The 14,924-nt window shown below is 41.0% G+C and overlaps 1 protein-coding gene across 1 annotated transcript; it reads left to right on the top strand.

Moving 5' to 3' along the window:
* Positions 1-4,539: 4,539 nt before the first annotated feature.
* On the top strand, positions 4,540-12,110 carry LIG4 (DNA ligase 4). The gene is made up of 2 exons (XM_059685093.1): positions 4,540-4,765; positions 8,199-12,110. The coding sequence occupies exon 2, from the start codon at positions 8,228-8,230 to the stop codon at positions 10,961-10,963; it is 2,736 nt and encodes a 911-aa protein (XP_059541076.1). The 5' UTR covers positions 4,540-4,765; positions 8,199-8,227; the 3' UTR covers positions 10,964-12,110.
* Positions 12,111-14,924: the final 2,814 nt, after the last annotated feature.

Raw genomic sequence — 14,924 nt, 5'->3', positions numbered from 1 at the left:
GTCCCTGTACTTCAAACCGCTTCCATAACTATTTTTCTCTCTTTGGTTTCTCCCAACCCAGCCCTCTCCTACTTCTGTCCGAGTGGACCATCGGGCAGATTGAGATTTTTGTGGGGCATGAACCTTGCGAGAATTAGGGAGCCCTTTTAAAGAAAAAGAATGCAACATTATCTTATTTTTGCAAATTACTAAAGTACATGACCAAGGGAACATTGCTAGGGCCACTCTCAGGGTCTTGGAAGTGGCCCCACAATTGTGCCCCTGAAACTAGAGCTTTATTAGCTTCACCGTCAACCCCCCTGGACACGTAATTGTACTGGATTGTTTGTTTATTTACAGATGCCTGTGCCCTGTCACTTGGCCATTCCCTATTCTGTGTACACTGTTTTATATTTACAGAATTTGTTCATCTGCTACCAGATCAAGAGCTCCAGGTCAAAAAAAAAAAAAAACTTGATGAAAGTGTGGACAAAAAGGGGCCACATGATAACCTCACTAATTTAGGGAAGGCCTGTGCAGCGGTCTTGCAAGCTCAAAGACCTAAAGTAACAACAAAGGATGGTCTGATATTAAAACTTTTTAAATGAAAAAGCAGTCTATGGTGGGTAGTCATGTCCTACACCAGTATTTTCCCTGACAAAGATCAACTTTGATCTTAAACGAGCCTATTGTGTGTGGGGTTTTGTTTTTTTTTTTGCATATATGATAACATAACTTTGGAATGTCAGGGTAACTTATAACTTCTTTTTCCCTGACCTCTCAGGGCACCAGGGCTGAGACTACAAATTCCCTCATTGTTACTGTTATCGTGTTAATTGTTGACTGCTAACTATGCTGTAACCACTTATATAAAAGAAGCATGTGTCTATCATTTTACTTTTTACCCAAACTCAGGTTTTCCCCACTTTGCTTTCTCCCACCTCCCTAATCCATCACCAATGAATTTCATGTAACCTACTTACATCTCCTCCTTCCATGGTAATTTATAAAAATAGATGAAAAACTGCCATTTTCCAGAGCGTTATCTCAATATGTTTAAATTCTGCTTCCCGGCAATTGTCCAGTTTGGCTCAAATAAACTCACAAAAATTCTTTACAGGTTTGAATGTTTCTTTCTCTTTTTTTTAATTGTCTAAAGTTTTACCTATGTCTCCTTTTTCCCAAATTGACCCCTCCCTCCCAAATGTTTCTTATGTTAAACTAGGGGCCCGGTGCACGAAATTCGTGCATTGGGTGTGTGTGGGGGGGGAGTGTCCCTCAGCCCAGCCTGCCCCCTCTCACATACTGGGAGCCCTCAGACGTTGACCCCAGCCCAGGCCTGACGCCTCTGACAGAGGCGTCAGGCCTGGGCTGGGGGCAGAACCAGTGATGGGGGGAAATGAGGGTCCCCTGCTGGGCGGGAGAGCGGGTTGGGGGTGAGTCGCCCTGCCGGCCCGCATGATCGGGTCCCAGGCGACCACAGCCGCCCTGCCAGCTCGCGTCCGGGTTTGCCGGCTGGATCGGGTCCCGGGCAACCGCTGGCACTCACGCCCCCTAACCGCTCTCGCGGGTTGGGGGCGTGAGTGCGGGCGGACACCGCAGCCGCCTCGCCAGCCCGCGTCTGGGTCTACCAGTGGGATCAGGTCTCGGGCGACTGCTGGCACTCACCCCCAACCCACTCTCTGATGGCGCTGTACCATCCTGCCTGCAATATGCAAATTAGCCGCCATCTTTTTTGGCGGTTAACTGCCATTTTAGTTGGCAGTTAATTTACATATCTTACTGATTAGCCAATGAAAAAGGTATTGGTCGTACGCCAATTACCATTTTTCTCTTTTATTAGTATAGGATTAACTTCCTTTTGTTGAGCACCAAAGTGCTAGGCACTAAGATAGACTGCTTACATAAATAAACTAATAATCACAGCAAAGGTATAAGATGCTTAATGAAAAACCCTTGATTCTCTTTGAACCAACCATAAGAAAGTCTAAAATAATAAAATGTCAGTAAAAATCAATAGCTACTGAAACCTAAGGACTGGGTTTGTTTTCATTCCTCAATCCTGTATACCTAGGGCATTTATTATGTCATAGTAGGTGCTCAATAAAGGTTTGATAATAACTTTATTTTGAATCCTTGAACAGATACTAGAAGAGTCGATAGTTGATTTCTGGGCAGCTGTTTATATGTGTATTATGAGTTATATATCATGTGTCATTATGAATTATGTATTATTTCTGTATTAAGAGACAAGAATGTTACAAGATAGGGGACCTGGCCCTTAGCAGAGCTGCTTAGGGCTGGCCAGTAGTGTGTGGGTTCTTGACTCCATGCAGGACAAATTGTACAACATGTGTACAGGTGAATTTTAGAGGGCGCTTATTAAACCTGGGAACAGTGAAACAAGGAAGGGCCTAGGACAGGGTGGGCAACCTCTTTGTGAGTACGTACCAAAACCAGCAAAATCTCTGACTCAAAAATTCTTCTGCGTGCCAACCCTAATTTTTTGAGAACATGTTACGCCTACTTGATATCTCTTAAGGTGTACATATGTGAAGAAGCTTGAAGAAATAATAAAATACATTTGAGCGACAAAAACACAGTATATGATGATGAAACATACATTTATTTTTTAATGTACACTGATAGTCCGACAGAAAACTTTATGACTCCATTTGATATTATCAGTGGGACTTTTGCTGCTGCATCACTGATGACAGAGATTTTACATCAGGTTTATATTTTGTGACCTCCAGCGATACGCACGAGCTACTACTTTCATCCCTCAGGCTACTCCTATTATGAGACTTAACAAAATTCATCACTGAGAACAAAGATTCGCAAGCGTATGTGGATGAAAACATGGAGAGTAACACTGTTGCAAAGTTTTTTAAACAGAAAAAATTTTCTGGAATGGCATTCCAATTCCTCAATAGTTCGTTTTCGACACTATTGAAATTGCTCTTCCCCTCTCTCTAGTCAATCCATGTCTATGGTCTTTAAGATAACTTATTATGTAAAATTATTTATCTATCTAAGATGCACCTACACTGAATCTATCTGAAAAATAAAAAAGTCGATATTAAGAAAAAAATTGTAAATGGAAGATTATGAGAGGGTTTCGCATGCCATCAAGTTACTGGCGTGCCATGTTTGGCACGCGTGCCAGGGGTTGCCCACCCTGGCCTAGGATAACAGAGGAAGGACTAGTGATGGTGAACCTATGACACGTGTGTCAGAGGTGACACGCAAACTCATTTTTTGATTGATTTTTCTTTCTTAAATGGCATTTAAATATATAAAATAAATATCAAAAATATAAGTCTTTGTTTTACTATGGTTGCAAATATCAAAAAAATTCTATATGTGACACGGCACCAGAGTTAAGTTAGGGTTTTTCAAAATGCTGACACGCCGAGCTCAAAAGGTTCGCCATCACTGGACTAGGTGACGAAATGAGCCTAGGCAGAGCTGTTTCGGATCACTAAGAAGTCAGAGGAAAGGGGGGGGGCCTTGGGGACAGGATGATTTGCCCAGGATGAACTGCCACTGCCCATTGCTGCCCTGATTGCAACCCTCTGGGTCCCTTAGAATTTAGGAGATGGGTGCCTGTGGGGGAAGAACAGGGGAGGGGTGCTTCTAGGAGGGAGAGCACTGCTGAGACCTTAGGTTTGAAGAGTTTTAAAGGCTTGGAGTGTAGGGGTAGTCTTAGGGGAGGATTCAACAGAATATTCATTAGTTTTATGTTGATGTGCCAAAATGAGATTTATTCCCTTCATATCCCCTTGGATATGGCATATGACACCAATTGGATTTCCGCTATTTCCCAGTGTAGAGTGATGTAAGCTATTTATCCTCTGGTTGGGGAGGCGAAGGGCAAACCATTTACTCTTAAATGTGCCTGGTTTAGGGAAGATAGGATTTACTAAGTGGCTGCATACTGCTTGTTTGACTTTCTGTCTCAGTTTCCCTATTCTGCTTGACCTGGCTTACTAGCCTGTCTCAAGAACTCACGTGGAAGTTGTGTCATCATGAAAAACCAATAGGACAGACAGCCTTAGCCAATATTGCAAACGCCAATTTTCCCACTTAAGTAACAGCAGAGGGATTGGGGTGGGTGATATCCTCTTCAACCCACGCTTTCAAAACCAACCAGCCAGATGAGTACTGGTGCCACTGCTTGCAAACAGGAACAGAACCGAGAGGCTGTCACTTTCCGCGGGGCAGGCCAAGCAGAGAAAGGGCTTCATGGTCTCAGAAGGGACCCAGTGCACAAATGCACAAAGTGTTCTTGTGTCTCCCACAGCTACGAAAACAACTCTTATGGGTCAACCTCTTGCAAAAAGCACCCGCTGCGTTGGGAGGCTATTGGAAGCTGTGTGTGTAGTCACGCTGCTACCACAGACCCGGGGTTCTCCGCAGCCTTGCAAGGCGAGTGCTATCCCCAGTACCCTTTCCCAGAGTCCCCCGCCTGCTGCCAACATTCCTATGACGTCATGGCTTTCCCCTAGCCTACCAGTGCGAGCGCGCATGCGCGCAGCATTTCTTTCCCGGCCAGGGCCTCCCCAGCTGCGGGTGGCGACTGAGCCTGCGCGGGAGCACCCGGCGAGCCGGCTGCTCAGTTGCGGCGTCAGGTTTGGCGGCGGCCCCAGAGGCTTCGCGTCAGAGAGGAGTTGTGTGGGGCGGACCCCGCAGTCCACGGAGCGAGCCAGCGGTGGAGTCCGGGCCGGCAGAGGCTGGGCCAGAGTGACCAAAGCAGGAGGGGGCCATCTTGCGTCCAGCAAAGGTTACACATTCATTATTCTTCTTTCTGGGCAAGAAGTTTTCCAGTTCAGCCGCCCCCTGGATGCGTAGGAGAAGTGCGGACCACAGGGCTGACCGCGCTGCGTTGGCAGCGGGTCCACGATCCATGGGAGGGTTTGTAGGGGCAGAGGAGTGGTGTGGACCGCCGCAGGGATCTTGCAGGCGCGTGTCGGTGGAGATGGAAGGAGAGACCGTAGGCTTGGAGGGAATTACCTTGTTTCTCCTCTTACCCTCGGATTTTCATTAACGTACTCGCTTCCGCAGGCTTCTGGCTTTTTCTTCCCACTGATTTCTTTCCGCTGGGGTGCTCCCCACGTGTCACCAAGTGCCGTGGGAACCCGTGGTCTCATAGGGAAACAGCTCCGCTTGTCCGGGATTGCAGAAGGTACCTGAATGGGACCACTTTCTCTCCAATAACATGGCATTGAGTCATCCCCCATAGCCACAAGCTTGCTAGTGTGTTTTGTTGTGACCCCTGGACAACATAGGCAGCAACTGGATGGATGAGTCATTGTGTACTAGTTACTTTATATTCATTCTCTTGAAATCTTTGCTTATTGTCGACAAGTGTTCCCCTTCTTATCTGCTTAGTATTTTTAATACTTGTATTTTAAATATTGTTGGGTCGGGGATTTACCAAATGCTAGGTACTGTGTTAAGCACCTTAAGTGAATTATCTGATGTCATCATCATCTTAATTTCTGCAGTTATTGACCCCATTTTACACTTCAGGAAACTGAATCTTAGAGAAACTAAGTAGTTGCCCCATATCACACAGCCATTAAGTGTTGGAGTCCAAGGTTGAATTCATTTATTGGACTCCAGAGCCTGAGCCCTAATCACAAAACTTGTTTTATTTTATTTTTTTCAAAAATTGAAAACTTAAGCTAAAGTAACCCCAGAATCTGGAAAATAAAATTAGAGCACATGTAAAAAGCAGTGGAAATCCTAACATTATATCAACGTACAGTTTAAATGAGTAAAAATATTTGTCTATTCATTTTATACTGATTTTGGAATTCTTGTTATCTATATAGCAGTCTTACATGTCTGTGTGTCTTCATCTATAACTAGATTTCAAGATTAGTATAAAATAATTTGAGTCTTTGCCTGGGACTTGTTGAGGGAAACTGACTTTGAGACCATAGAGAATCAACAGACCCATTGAAAACTGTATACCAATACTTGAACATTTAAAAAAGTATTTTTTACATACTTAATCTTAACATACATTATCTAAATTATAAAAATAACATTATATACCAAAATATTCTGGCTTGAGGGAGCATGTTGTGAGAGGTAGGACAGTTAACATAACCAGGTGGTGCATTCAGTTATGCAAATGAGACACCGTGAGGGGAAGCAGTTAGTATATTCAAAGATAAAAGAATGTAGTCTCATGGGTTTATCTCTTGATCTAATTACCTCAGTGGAAGTGGGATTTTCTTTGTCAGGAATAGACTGAAAAATGTGTGTGTGTTTTTCTCTAGAGGCCAATAAATGGCTGTTGTGATTCTTTCCCAGTGCAGTCATAGCTGTTGAATATATTTTTTTAATATATTTTATTGATTTTTTACAGAGAAGAAGGGAGAGGAATAGAGAGTTAGAAACATCGATGAGAGAGAAACATCGATCAGCTGCCTCCTGCACACTCCCTTCTGGGGATGTGCCCGCAACCAAGGTACATGCCCCTGACGGGAATGGAACCTGGGATCCTTCAGTCTGCCGGCCTTATGCTCTAGCCACTGGGCCAAACCGGTTAGGGCAGCTGTTAAATATTTTTAACCTGAGTGCCTCCAGCCATGTGCCTGCCTCTCTCTCTCTCTCTCTCTCTCTCTCTCTCCTGGCATTCCCTAGTATGGTTTCCCAGGAACTTAACTGTAGGTATTTGGTATTTAGTAATTCATTAAACAAACAGACCTATGTCTTGCCAATCGCTAGTGGCACAAATTGTAACATGATTTCTGATCTCTGGAGACAGACAGTTTAGTAAGTGTGGTACAGCAGTTAGCCATTCATTTCTTGTGCTGGATAACGTAGCCTTGTACTCATAGTGTATTTGATGGCTTTTGCTTGCAGGAGTGGGGGATTTTGTGGTCTCTGTACTATAGCAATTCATCCCATCCCCTGTGTGACACTGTTCTGGGCTCTCTGGGCTATCTGGAATGTGCCAGCAGGTGTCTGAAACACTAGATAAAAGCAGAAGTCTGTATTTCTGGAGCACACATTTTTACTTAAAGTCTGTTTGAAAAGTGAGTGTTACATAGTTTAAACCATAGATTCTGATACCTTATAGATTCTAATAGAACTTGCATGGATATTAAAAATGTGAAAAATCATTTCACACTTGTCATGACTGCTTTAGGAAATATTCTAGACCTTAGCACAACAAGGTACCTGTTATTTCCTTTCTAACTTTAGAAGCTACTTCAGTGAAAAGCTCTGTGTCATGACACACTGTTGTTTTTATTTTTGTTAAAGCACTTAGCATTTTATAATTAGTTCCCATTTGTCCCTTTTTCTTTACAGGGTGTATGCTCTTTTACGGCAGTGCTATACTGTATTTGCCCATAGCACACTGTGCCTTGTTCATCTGTAGTCAGTGAATTGGTGGGTGGGTGGGCCTAACTGGCAGGGAATATAAACAAAAAAAAGTGTACTAATGAAATCAAATTTATAAAACTGTAAGTAACTATGTTAAAATATAGAACTAAAAGAGACAGGTCAAATGAGGATTTCATGGGGAGGGTATTTTGAGTTAGGTTTTGAATTTCAGAGTCATTAGGCATAGCTAGCAGTGAAGGAGTGGAAATAAACAGCCATAGGCTTTGTTTGTCTGAAAGAAGATACATTTTCTTTCTTCCTTACTTGCTTTTTTCTTTCTTTCTTCTTTTTTTTTTTTTTTTTGAAAAAGAAACTTCCTACAAAGTCAAATTTTAATTCAGTGAGCTAATGATTATTTTAAAACATCTGTTTTAAGAAGTTTGTTTCTGATACTGTGTCTGACAGAGAGAGAGAGATAAGAAGTTCAGAAATATAGTGAATTGAGCCTTATTTGTTACTATCATTATTAGCAATCATCTTTTGCATTATGTGCTAAATATGGAATGGAATAATTTCAATAGAAGCTGTAATTTAGGGAGTAAGAAAATTAAAATAATTAAAGTTAGTATTGTAAATTACAGACAGTGGGATTGCTGATACTTTTGATAATAAATACTAAATAGAATTAAGATAAAATAGTTGGTTGTTATTAAATGTAGAGATTGAAAAGACATTATTTGCAGCATTTATAGCATTGATCCATTTTCACCTGGCAAACATTATGAACTAGGTGTTCTCTTTAAAGAGTTTACATTAAATATTTAGTTGAATTTTATCTTTTACCTAAAGTTACTCTCTTTCTGTTTTATTAGTTGAACCAGAGGATTCACCCATCGCTTCTATGGCTGCCTCACAAACTTCACAAACTGTTGCATCTCACGTTCCTTTTGCAGATTTATGTTCAACTTTAGAACGAATACAGAGAAGTAAAGGACGTGCAGATAAAATCAGACACTTCAGGGAATTTTTAGATTCTTGGAGAAAATTCCATGATGCCCTTCATAAGAACCAGAAAGATGTCACAGACTCTTTTTATCCTGCAATGAGACTTATTCTTCCTCAGCTAGAAAGAGAGAGAATGGCCTATGGAATCAAAGAAACAATGCTTGCTAAGCTTTATATTGAATTGCTCAATTTACCTAAAGATGGAAAAGATGCTCTTAAACTTTTAAATTACAGGACACCTACTGGAACTCGTGGAGATGCCGGAGACTTTGCCATGATTGCATACTTTGTATTGAAACCAAGATGTTTACAGAAAGGAAGCCTAACCATACAGCAAGTAAATGACATTTTGGACTCAGTTGCCACCAATAATTCTGCCAAAAGAAAGGACCTAGTAAAGAAGAGTCTTCTTCAGCTAATAACTCAGAGCTCAGCACTTGAACAAAAGTGGCTAATACGAATGATTGTGAAGGACTTAAAGCTAGGTTTTAGTCAGCAAACTGTATTTTCTCTTTTTCATAATGATGCTGCTGAGTTGCATAATGTCACCACAGATCTGGAGAAAGTCTGTAGGCAACTGCATGACCCTTCAATAGGGCTCAGTGATATCTCTATCACTTTATTCTCTCCCTTTAAACCAATGCTCGCTGCAATAGCAGATATTGGGAGAATTGAGAAGGACATGAAAAACCAGAGTTTCTATATTGAAACCAAGCTAGATGGCGAGCGTATGCAAATGCACAAAGATGGGGATGTATATGAATATTTCTCCCGAAATGGCTATAAATATACAGAACAGTTTGGTGCTTCTCCACATGAAGGTTCTCTTACACCATTCATTCATGATGCATTCAGAACAGATATACAGATTTGTATCCTTGATGGTGAGATGATGGCCTACAATCCTAATACACAAACTTTTATGCAGAAGGGGAATAAGTTTGATATTAAAAGAATGGTAGAAGATTCTGATCTGCAGACTTGTTATTGTGTTTTTGATGTATTAATGGTCAATAATAAAAAGCTAGGACATGAAACCCTGAGAAAGAGATACGAAATTCTTAATAGTATTTTAACACCAGTACCAGGCAGAATAGAAATAGTGGAAAAAACACAAGCTCATACTAATAAAGAAGTAATTGAGGCTCTGAATGAAGCAATAGATAAAAGAGAAGAGGGAATCATGATAAAACATCCTCTATCCATTTATAAGCCGGACAAAAGAGGTGAGGGATGGTTAAAAATTAAACCAGAGTATGTCAATGGCCTCATGGATGAACTGGACATCATAATTGTGGGGGGCTATTGGGGTAAAGGTTCACGGGGTGGAATGATGTCTCATTTTTTGTGTGCTGTCGCAGAGAAGCATGCTTCTGGTGAAAAACCATCTGTGTTTCATACTCTCTGTCGTATTGGCTCAGGTTACACCATGAAAGAACTGTATGATCTAGGTTTGAAACTGGCCAAGCATTGGAAGCCTTTTCATAAAAAAGCTCCACCAAGTAGCATTTTATGTGGAACAGAGAAGCCAGAAGTGTACATTGAGCCTTGTAATTCTGTCATCGTTCAGATAAAAGCATCAGAGATTGTTCCCAGCGACATGTATAAAACTGGCTGCACTTTGCGTTTTCCACGAATTGAAAAGATCAGAGAAGACAAAGAGTGGCATGAGTGCATGACTCTGGATGACTTAGAACAACTTCGAGGGAAAGCATCTGGAAAGCTTGCGTCTAAACACCTTTATGTCGGTGGTGGTGACGAACCCCAAGTAAAAAAGCGGAAAGCTCCCTCCAAAATTAAGAAAGTTATTGGAATTATTGAGCACTTAAAAGCACCTAACCTTTCTAACGTAAACAAAGTTTCCAATATATTTGAAGATGTGGAGTTTTGTGTTATGAGTGGAATAAATGGCCATCCAAAGCCTGACCTGGAGAACAGAATTGCAGAATTTGGTGGTTATATAGTACAAAACCCAGGCCCAGACACATACTGTGTTATTGCAGGGTCTGAGAACATAAGAGTGAAAAATATAATTTCTTCAAATAAACATGATGTTGTCAAGCCCGAGTGGCTGTTAGAATGTTTTAAGACCAAAAGCTGTGTGCCATGGCAGCCTCACTTTATGATTCATATGTGCCCATCAACAAAACAACATTTTGCCCGTGAATATGATTGTTATGGTGATAGTTATTTTGTTGATACAGATTTGAACCAACTGAAGGAAGTATTCTCAGGAATTAAAGATTCTAGCGAACAGACTCCTAAAGAAATGGCCTCTGTGATTGCTGATTTAGAGTATCGATATTCCTGGAACTGCTCTCCCTTGAATATGTTTCGAAATCACACCATTTATTTGGACTTGTATACTGTTATTAATGACTTGACTACCAAAATCGAGGGAACAAGATTAGCTATTACAGCCTTAGAGCTTCGATTTCATGGAGCAGAAGTAGTTTCTTGTTTAGCTAAGGGAGTGTCTCATGTAATCATTGGGGAGGATCATAGTCGTGTTGCAGATTTTAAAGCTTTTCGAAGAACTCTTAAGAGAAAGTTTAAAATTCTGCAAGAAGGTTGGGTAATTGATTCAATAGACAAATGTGAGTTACAGGATGAAAATCAATATTTGGTTTAAAGCTTGTTTTTTTATTTTCTTTATTTTTATTTTATTTTATTTTATTTTATTTTTTAAAGCTTGTTTTTTTTTAGTGAGGAAATCATCTGATTTGGCCAACCCCTAACAGGTGATAATGATAAAATATTAAACTAAATTTTATTTTTATCTCTTAATATCTATGCTTGAATAATATTATTAGATATAGGAAAACAATAATTTTCACTTTTGAAGTAGACAAGACAGTGGCCTGAGGCCAAGAAAGAAGAAATTATTTTAGCAATGTAGTAGTTGATGATTTTTATAATCAAGATGGAAAAAGCTTTAAAAAAAGATTTTTATGTAATATCCCTATAACCATCTAGAAGTTTGACTCAGATATTAATAAAATACATATAGAAAGTTTTAGAGTCAGAATTTTAACCTAAACAGGATTTTCTGAAGTCATAATAGTTTTTATCTAATAAAAGCATTATAAGGAAAAAGCAGAATTGTTATAATTGGACTTGTAAAAATAAGTCTTTTAAACTAAATACTGAATTTTGGGAAAAATATCAAATGTTGTAAACAAGTTTATTTTTTAAGGTTAAGGTCAAGCTCATGAATAAGACCTTGCTAGTGATATCATTAGCTAAATTAGGGGAAGTGGAATGACAATGTCCTAAAAACTTAATTAGATCAATATAAATGATAGTCACAGTGATTTTTTTTTAGATATAGTTCATCTCAAAATGGCATGTGTGTTGTAACTTTCACTACAGAGAAATAAATTGCCTTGACTTTTAATATTACTTACTATCCTTAGGTTAGTTAAAGTCAGTGTGCATTGTATATATTGTGTCTGGATTTCTATGCCAGATTGTGGAATATAGCTTACATATTGTGAAAAATATACTTTGACACTATTGAAATACTTAGAACTTGGTACCTGAGAAATGGTGTGTAGGTTATTTATAAATAATTAGAAATGTTACCCAAACAGTGGAACAAGTGTATGTAATTTTATTACATTTCTTAATTTAAATAAAATATTTATATACTATTGAAATGATTTCTTATGGTATATTTACTTTAAAGTAATAATAGTTATTTCAATCAGATGTTATGGTATCAATGTAAATATTGATTAATTTAAGTCAGGTTCCTATTAAAGGTCATTTGTATTTTATATTCCTTAATGAGTTTTATTTAAAAACTTGAGGCCCGGTGCACGAAATTTGTGACAGGGGGTGGGGGGGTGTTCCTCAGCCCAGCCTGCACCCTCTCCAATCTGGGACCCCTCGAGGGATGTCCGACTGCCCATTTAGGCCCTAAACAGGCAGTCGGACATCCCTCTCACAATCCAGGACTGCTGGCTCCCAACCGCTCACCTGCCTGCCTGCCTGCCTGATTGCCCCTAACTGCTTCTGCCTGCCAGCCTGATCACCCCCTAACCCAGGGATGGGCAAACTTTTTGACTCGAGGTCCACAATGGGTTCTTAAACTGGACCGGAGGGCCGGAACAAAAGCATGGATGGAGTGTTTGTGTGAACTAATATAAATTCAAAGTAAACATCATTATATAAAAGGGTACGGTCTTTTTTTTTTTTTTTAGTTTTATTCAGTTTGCCCACGGCTGCCCTAACCACTGCCCTGCCAGCCTGATCGATGCCTAACTGTTCCCCTGCCGGCCTGGCCGCCTCCAACTGCCCTCCCCTGCCGGCCCGGTTACTCCCAACTGCCCTCCCCTGCCGGCCCGGTTACTCCCAACTGCCCTCCCCTGCAGGCTCGGTTGCCCCCAAACTGCCCTCCTTCGCAGGCTGAGTATCTCCCAAATTGCCCTCCCTTGCAGGCCTGGTACCCCCCAAACTGCCCTCTCATGCAGGCCTGGTCACCCATAACTGCCCTCCCCTGCTGGCCTGATTGCCAACAACTGCTCTCCCCTGCTGGCCTGGTCACCCCCAACTGCCCTCCCCTGCCAGCCCGATCACCCCCAACAGCCCTCTCCTGCTGGCCTGTTCGCCCCCAACGGCCCTCCCCTGCTGGCTTGGTCACCCCTAACTGCCCTCCCCTACAGGCTATCTTGTGGTGGCCATCTTGTGTGTTGGAGTTATGGTTGATTTGCATACTGGTCATGACTAATCAGCATATCAGAGATAATTAGCATATCCCTCTCTTATTGTGTTGAAGTGATGGTCAATTTGCATACTGGTCATGATAATTAGCATATCTGGTCGTGACTGTGAGGGTGTTGTTACCAATTTGCATATTACCCTTTTTTTAGTATAGATTAACCTTGTATATTTTTTATAATATCTACTGAGAAAAATTACAAACTACAGATAAATGAAGTGGGGAAAAGCTATATAATTTTACCATTTACTATTTTAGGTTATTGATGGAAAGATTAGTGCAAAACATTAACATTATAGTGTAAATAAGTATAAAACAAACTAGAATGCTCTAATTGATCAGCTTTTCTCAAATCATTTTGAGTAAATACCAGTGGTTCTCAACCTGTGGGTCTCCAACCTGTGGGTTGCGACCCCTTTGAGGGTTGAACGACCCTTTCACAAGGGTTGCCTAAGACCATAGGAAAACACATATATAATTACATACTGTGTTTGTGATTAATCATTATGCTTTAATTATGTTCAATTTGTAACAATGAAAATACATCCTGCATATCAAATATTTACATTATGATTCATAACAGTAGCAAAATTATAGTTATGAAGTAGCAATGAAAATAATTTTATGGTTGGGGTCACCACAACCTGAGGAACTGTATTATAGGGTCGCGGCATTAGGAAGGTTGAGAACCACTGGTCTATACCTACACCGTTCTTAATTGCTGGACAAGATTCCATTGAATGTAACGTACTGTATCAAGCCAGCCCATTGATTGACTTTCAGGCTATTTTACCATGTTACCTCCCTCCCTTCTCTTTTCCCATTGAGCATTTGTAATAAATCTTTTACATAGTCTATGTACACTAGTCCTATTCATCAACACTAATAAAAGAGAAAAATGGTAATTGGCGTACGACGATACCCTTTTCTTTGGCTAATCAGGGCTATATGCAAATTAACTGCCAACTAAGATTGGCAGTTAACTGCCAACTAAGATTGGCAGTTAATTTGCATATGTAGGCACAATGCAGGGAGGCGAAAGGGAAAGCAGGAAGAAGCCCCCTGCCACTGACAGTGATCGGAAACCCAGGGGGGAGCTAAGAGCTGCCCCCCAGCCATGATCGGAGAATCAGGTGCCTTTTCCGCCCTGGCCAGTGATCGCAGGAAGTAGGGGTGGAGCCAGCGATGGGAGCTGGGCACGGTCGAAGCTGGCAGTCCCAGGAGCTAGGGGTCCCTTGCCTGGGCCTAAAGCGAAGCCCACGATCGCGGGGCCGCTGCAGCTGTGGGTCCCCGCTGCCCGGGCCGGACGCCTCAGCCAGAGGCGTCAGGCCTGGGCAAGGGGCCGATCCTGCGATTGGAGGGTGATGGGGGTTAACGCCTGAGGGCTCCCAGTATGTGAGAGGGGGCAGGCTGGGCTGAGGGACACTCCCCCACACACACACCCAGTGCACGAATTTCATGCACCGGGTCCCTAGTTTCTTATACATTCCTAGAAATGGAATTACTGATTCAAATTTACATATTTTCTAGTGACTTAATACATATTGCAAAATCCTGGCAAAAATGCCTTTCAAGATTTTTCTCATCTCCTAATGTTGGAGAGTTCAGTTACTTAGTGCTGGACCTATTTATTTTTATTCACTCTGTAGGCATTCTCATCCTATGTCATGGCTTTAAATGTGCTGATAACTCCTGTCACTTTTAGCCTGATTTCTTTGCTGAACTCCATGTATATCTAACACCTCCATACGAAGTCTGATGTGTGTTTATAAGCATTCTTTTAAAAGTTTATTATTAAAATATTAATAAGTATTATTACTGAACAATTGTAAATGCAGAAGATAGAATAGTATAATAAACCTGGACATGC

This window comes from Myotis daubentonii, chromosome 2 (genome assembly GCF_963259705.1).
Source record: "Myotis daubentonii chromosome 2, mMyoDau2.1, whole genome shotgun sequence".
In the NCBI taxonomy this organism is placed as follows: domain Eukaryota; kingdom Metazoa; phylum Chordata; class Mammalia; order Chiroptera; family Vespertilionidae; genus Myotis; species Myotis daubentonii.
The sequence above is the reverse complement of the archived record's forward strand: the minus strand, read 5'-3'. Positions and strand labels throughout refer to the sequence as shown.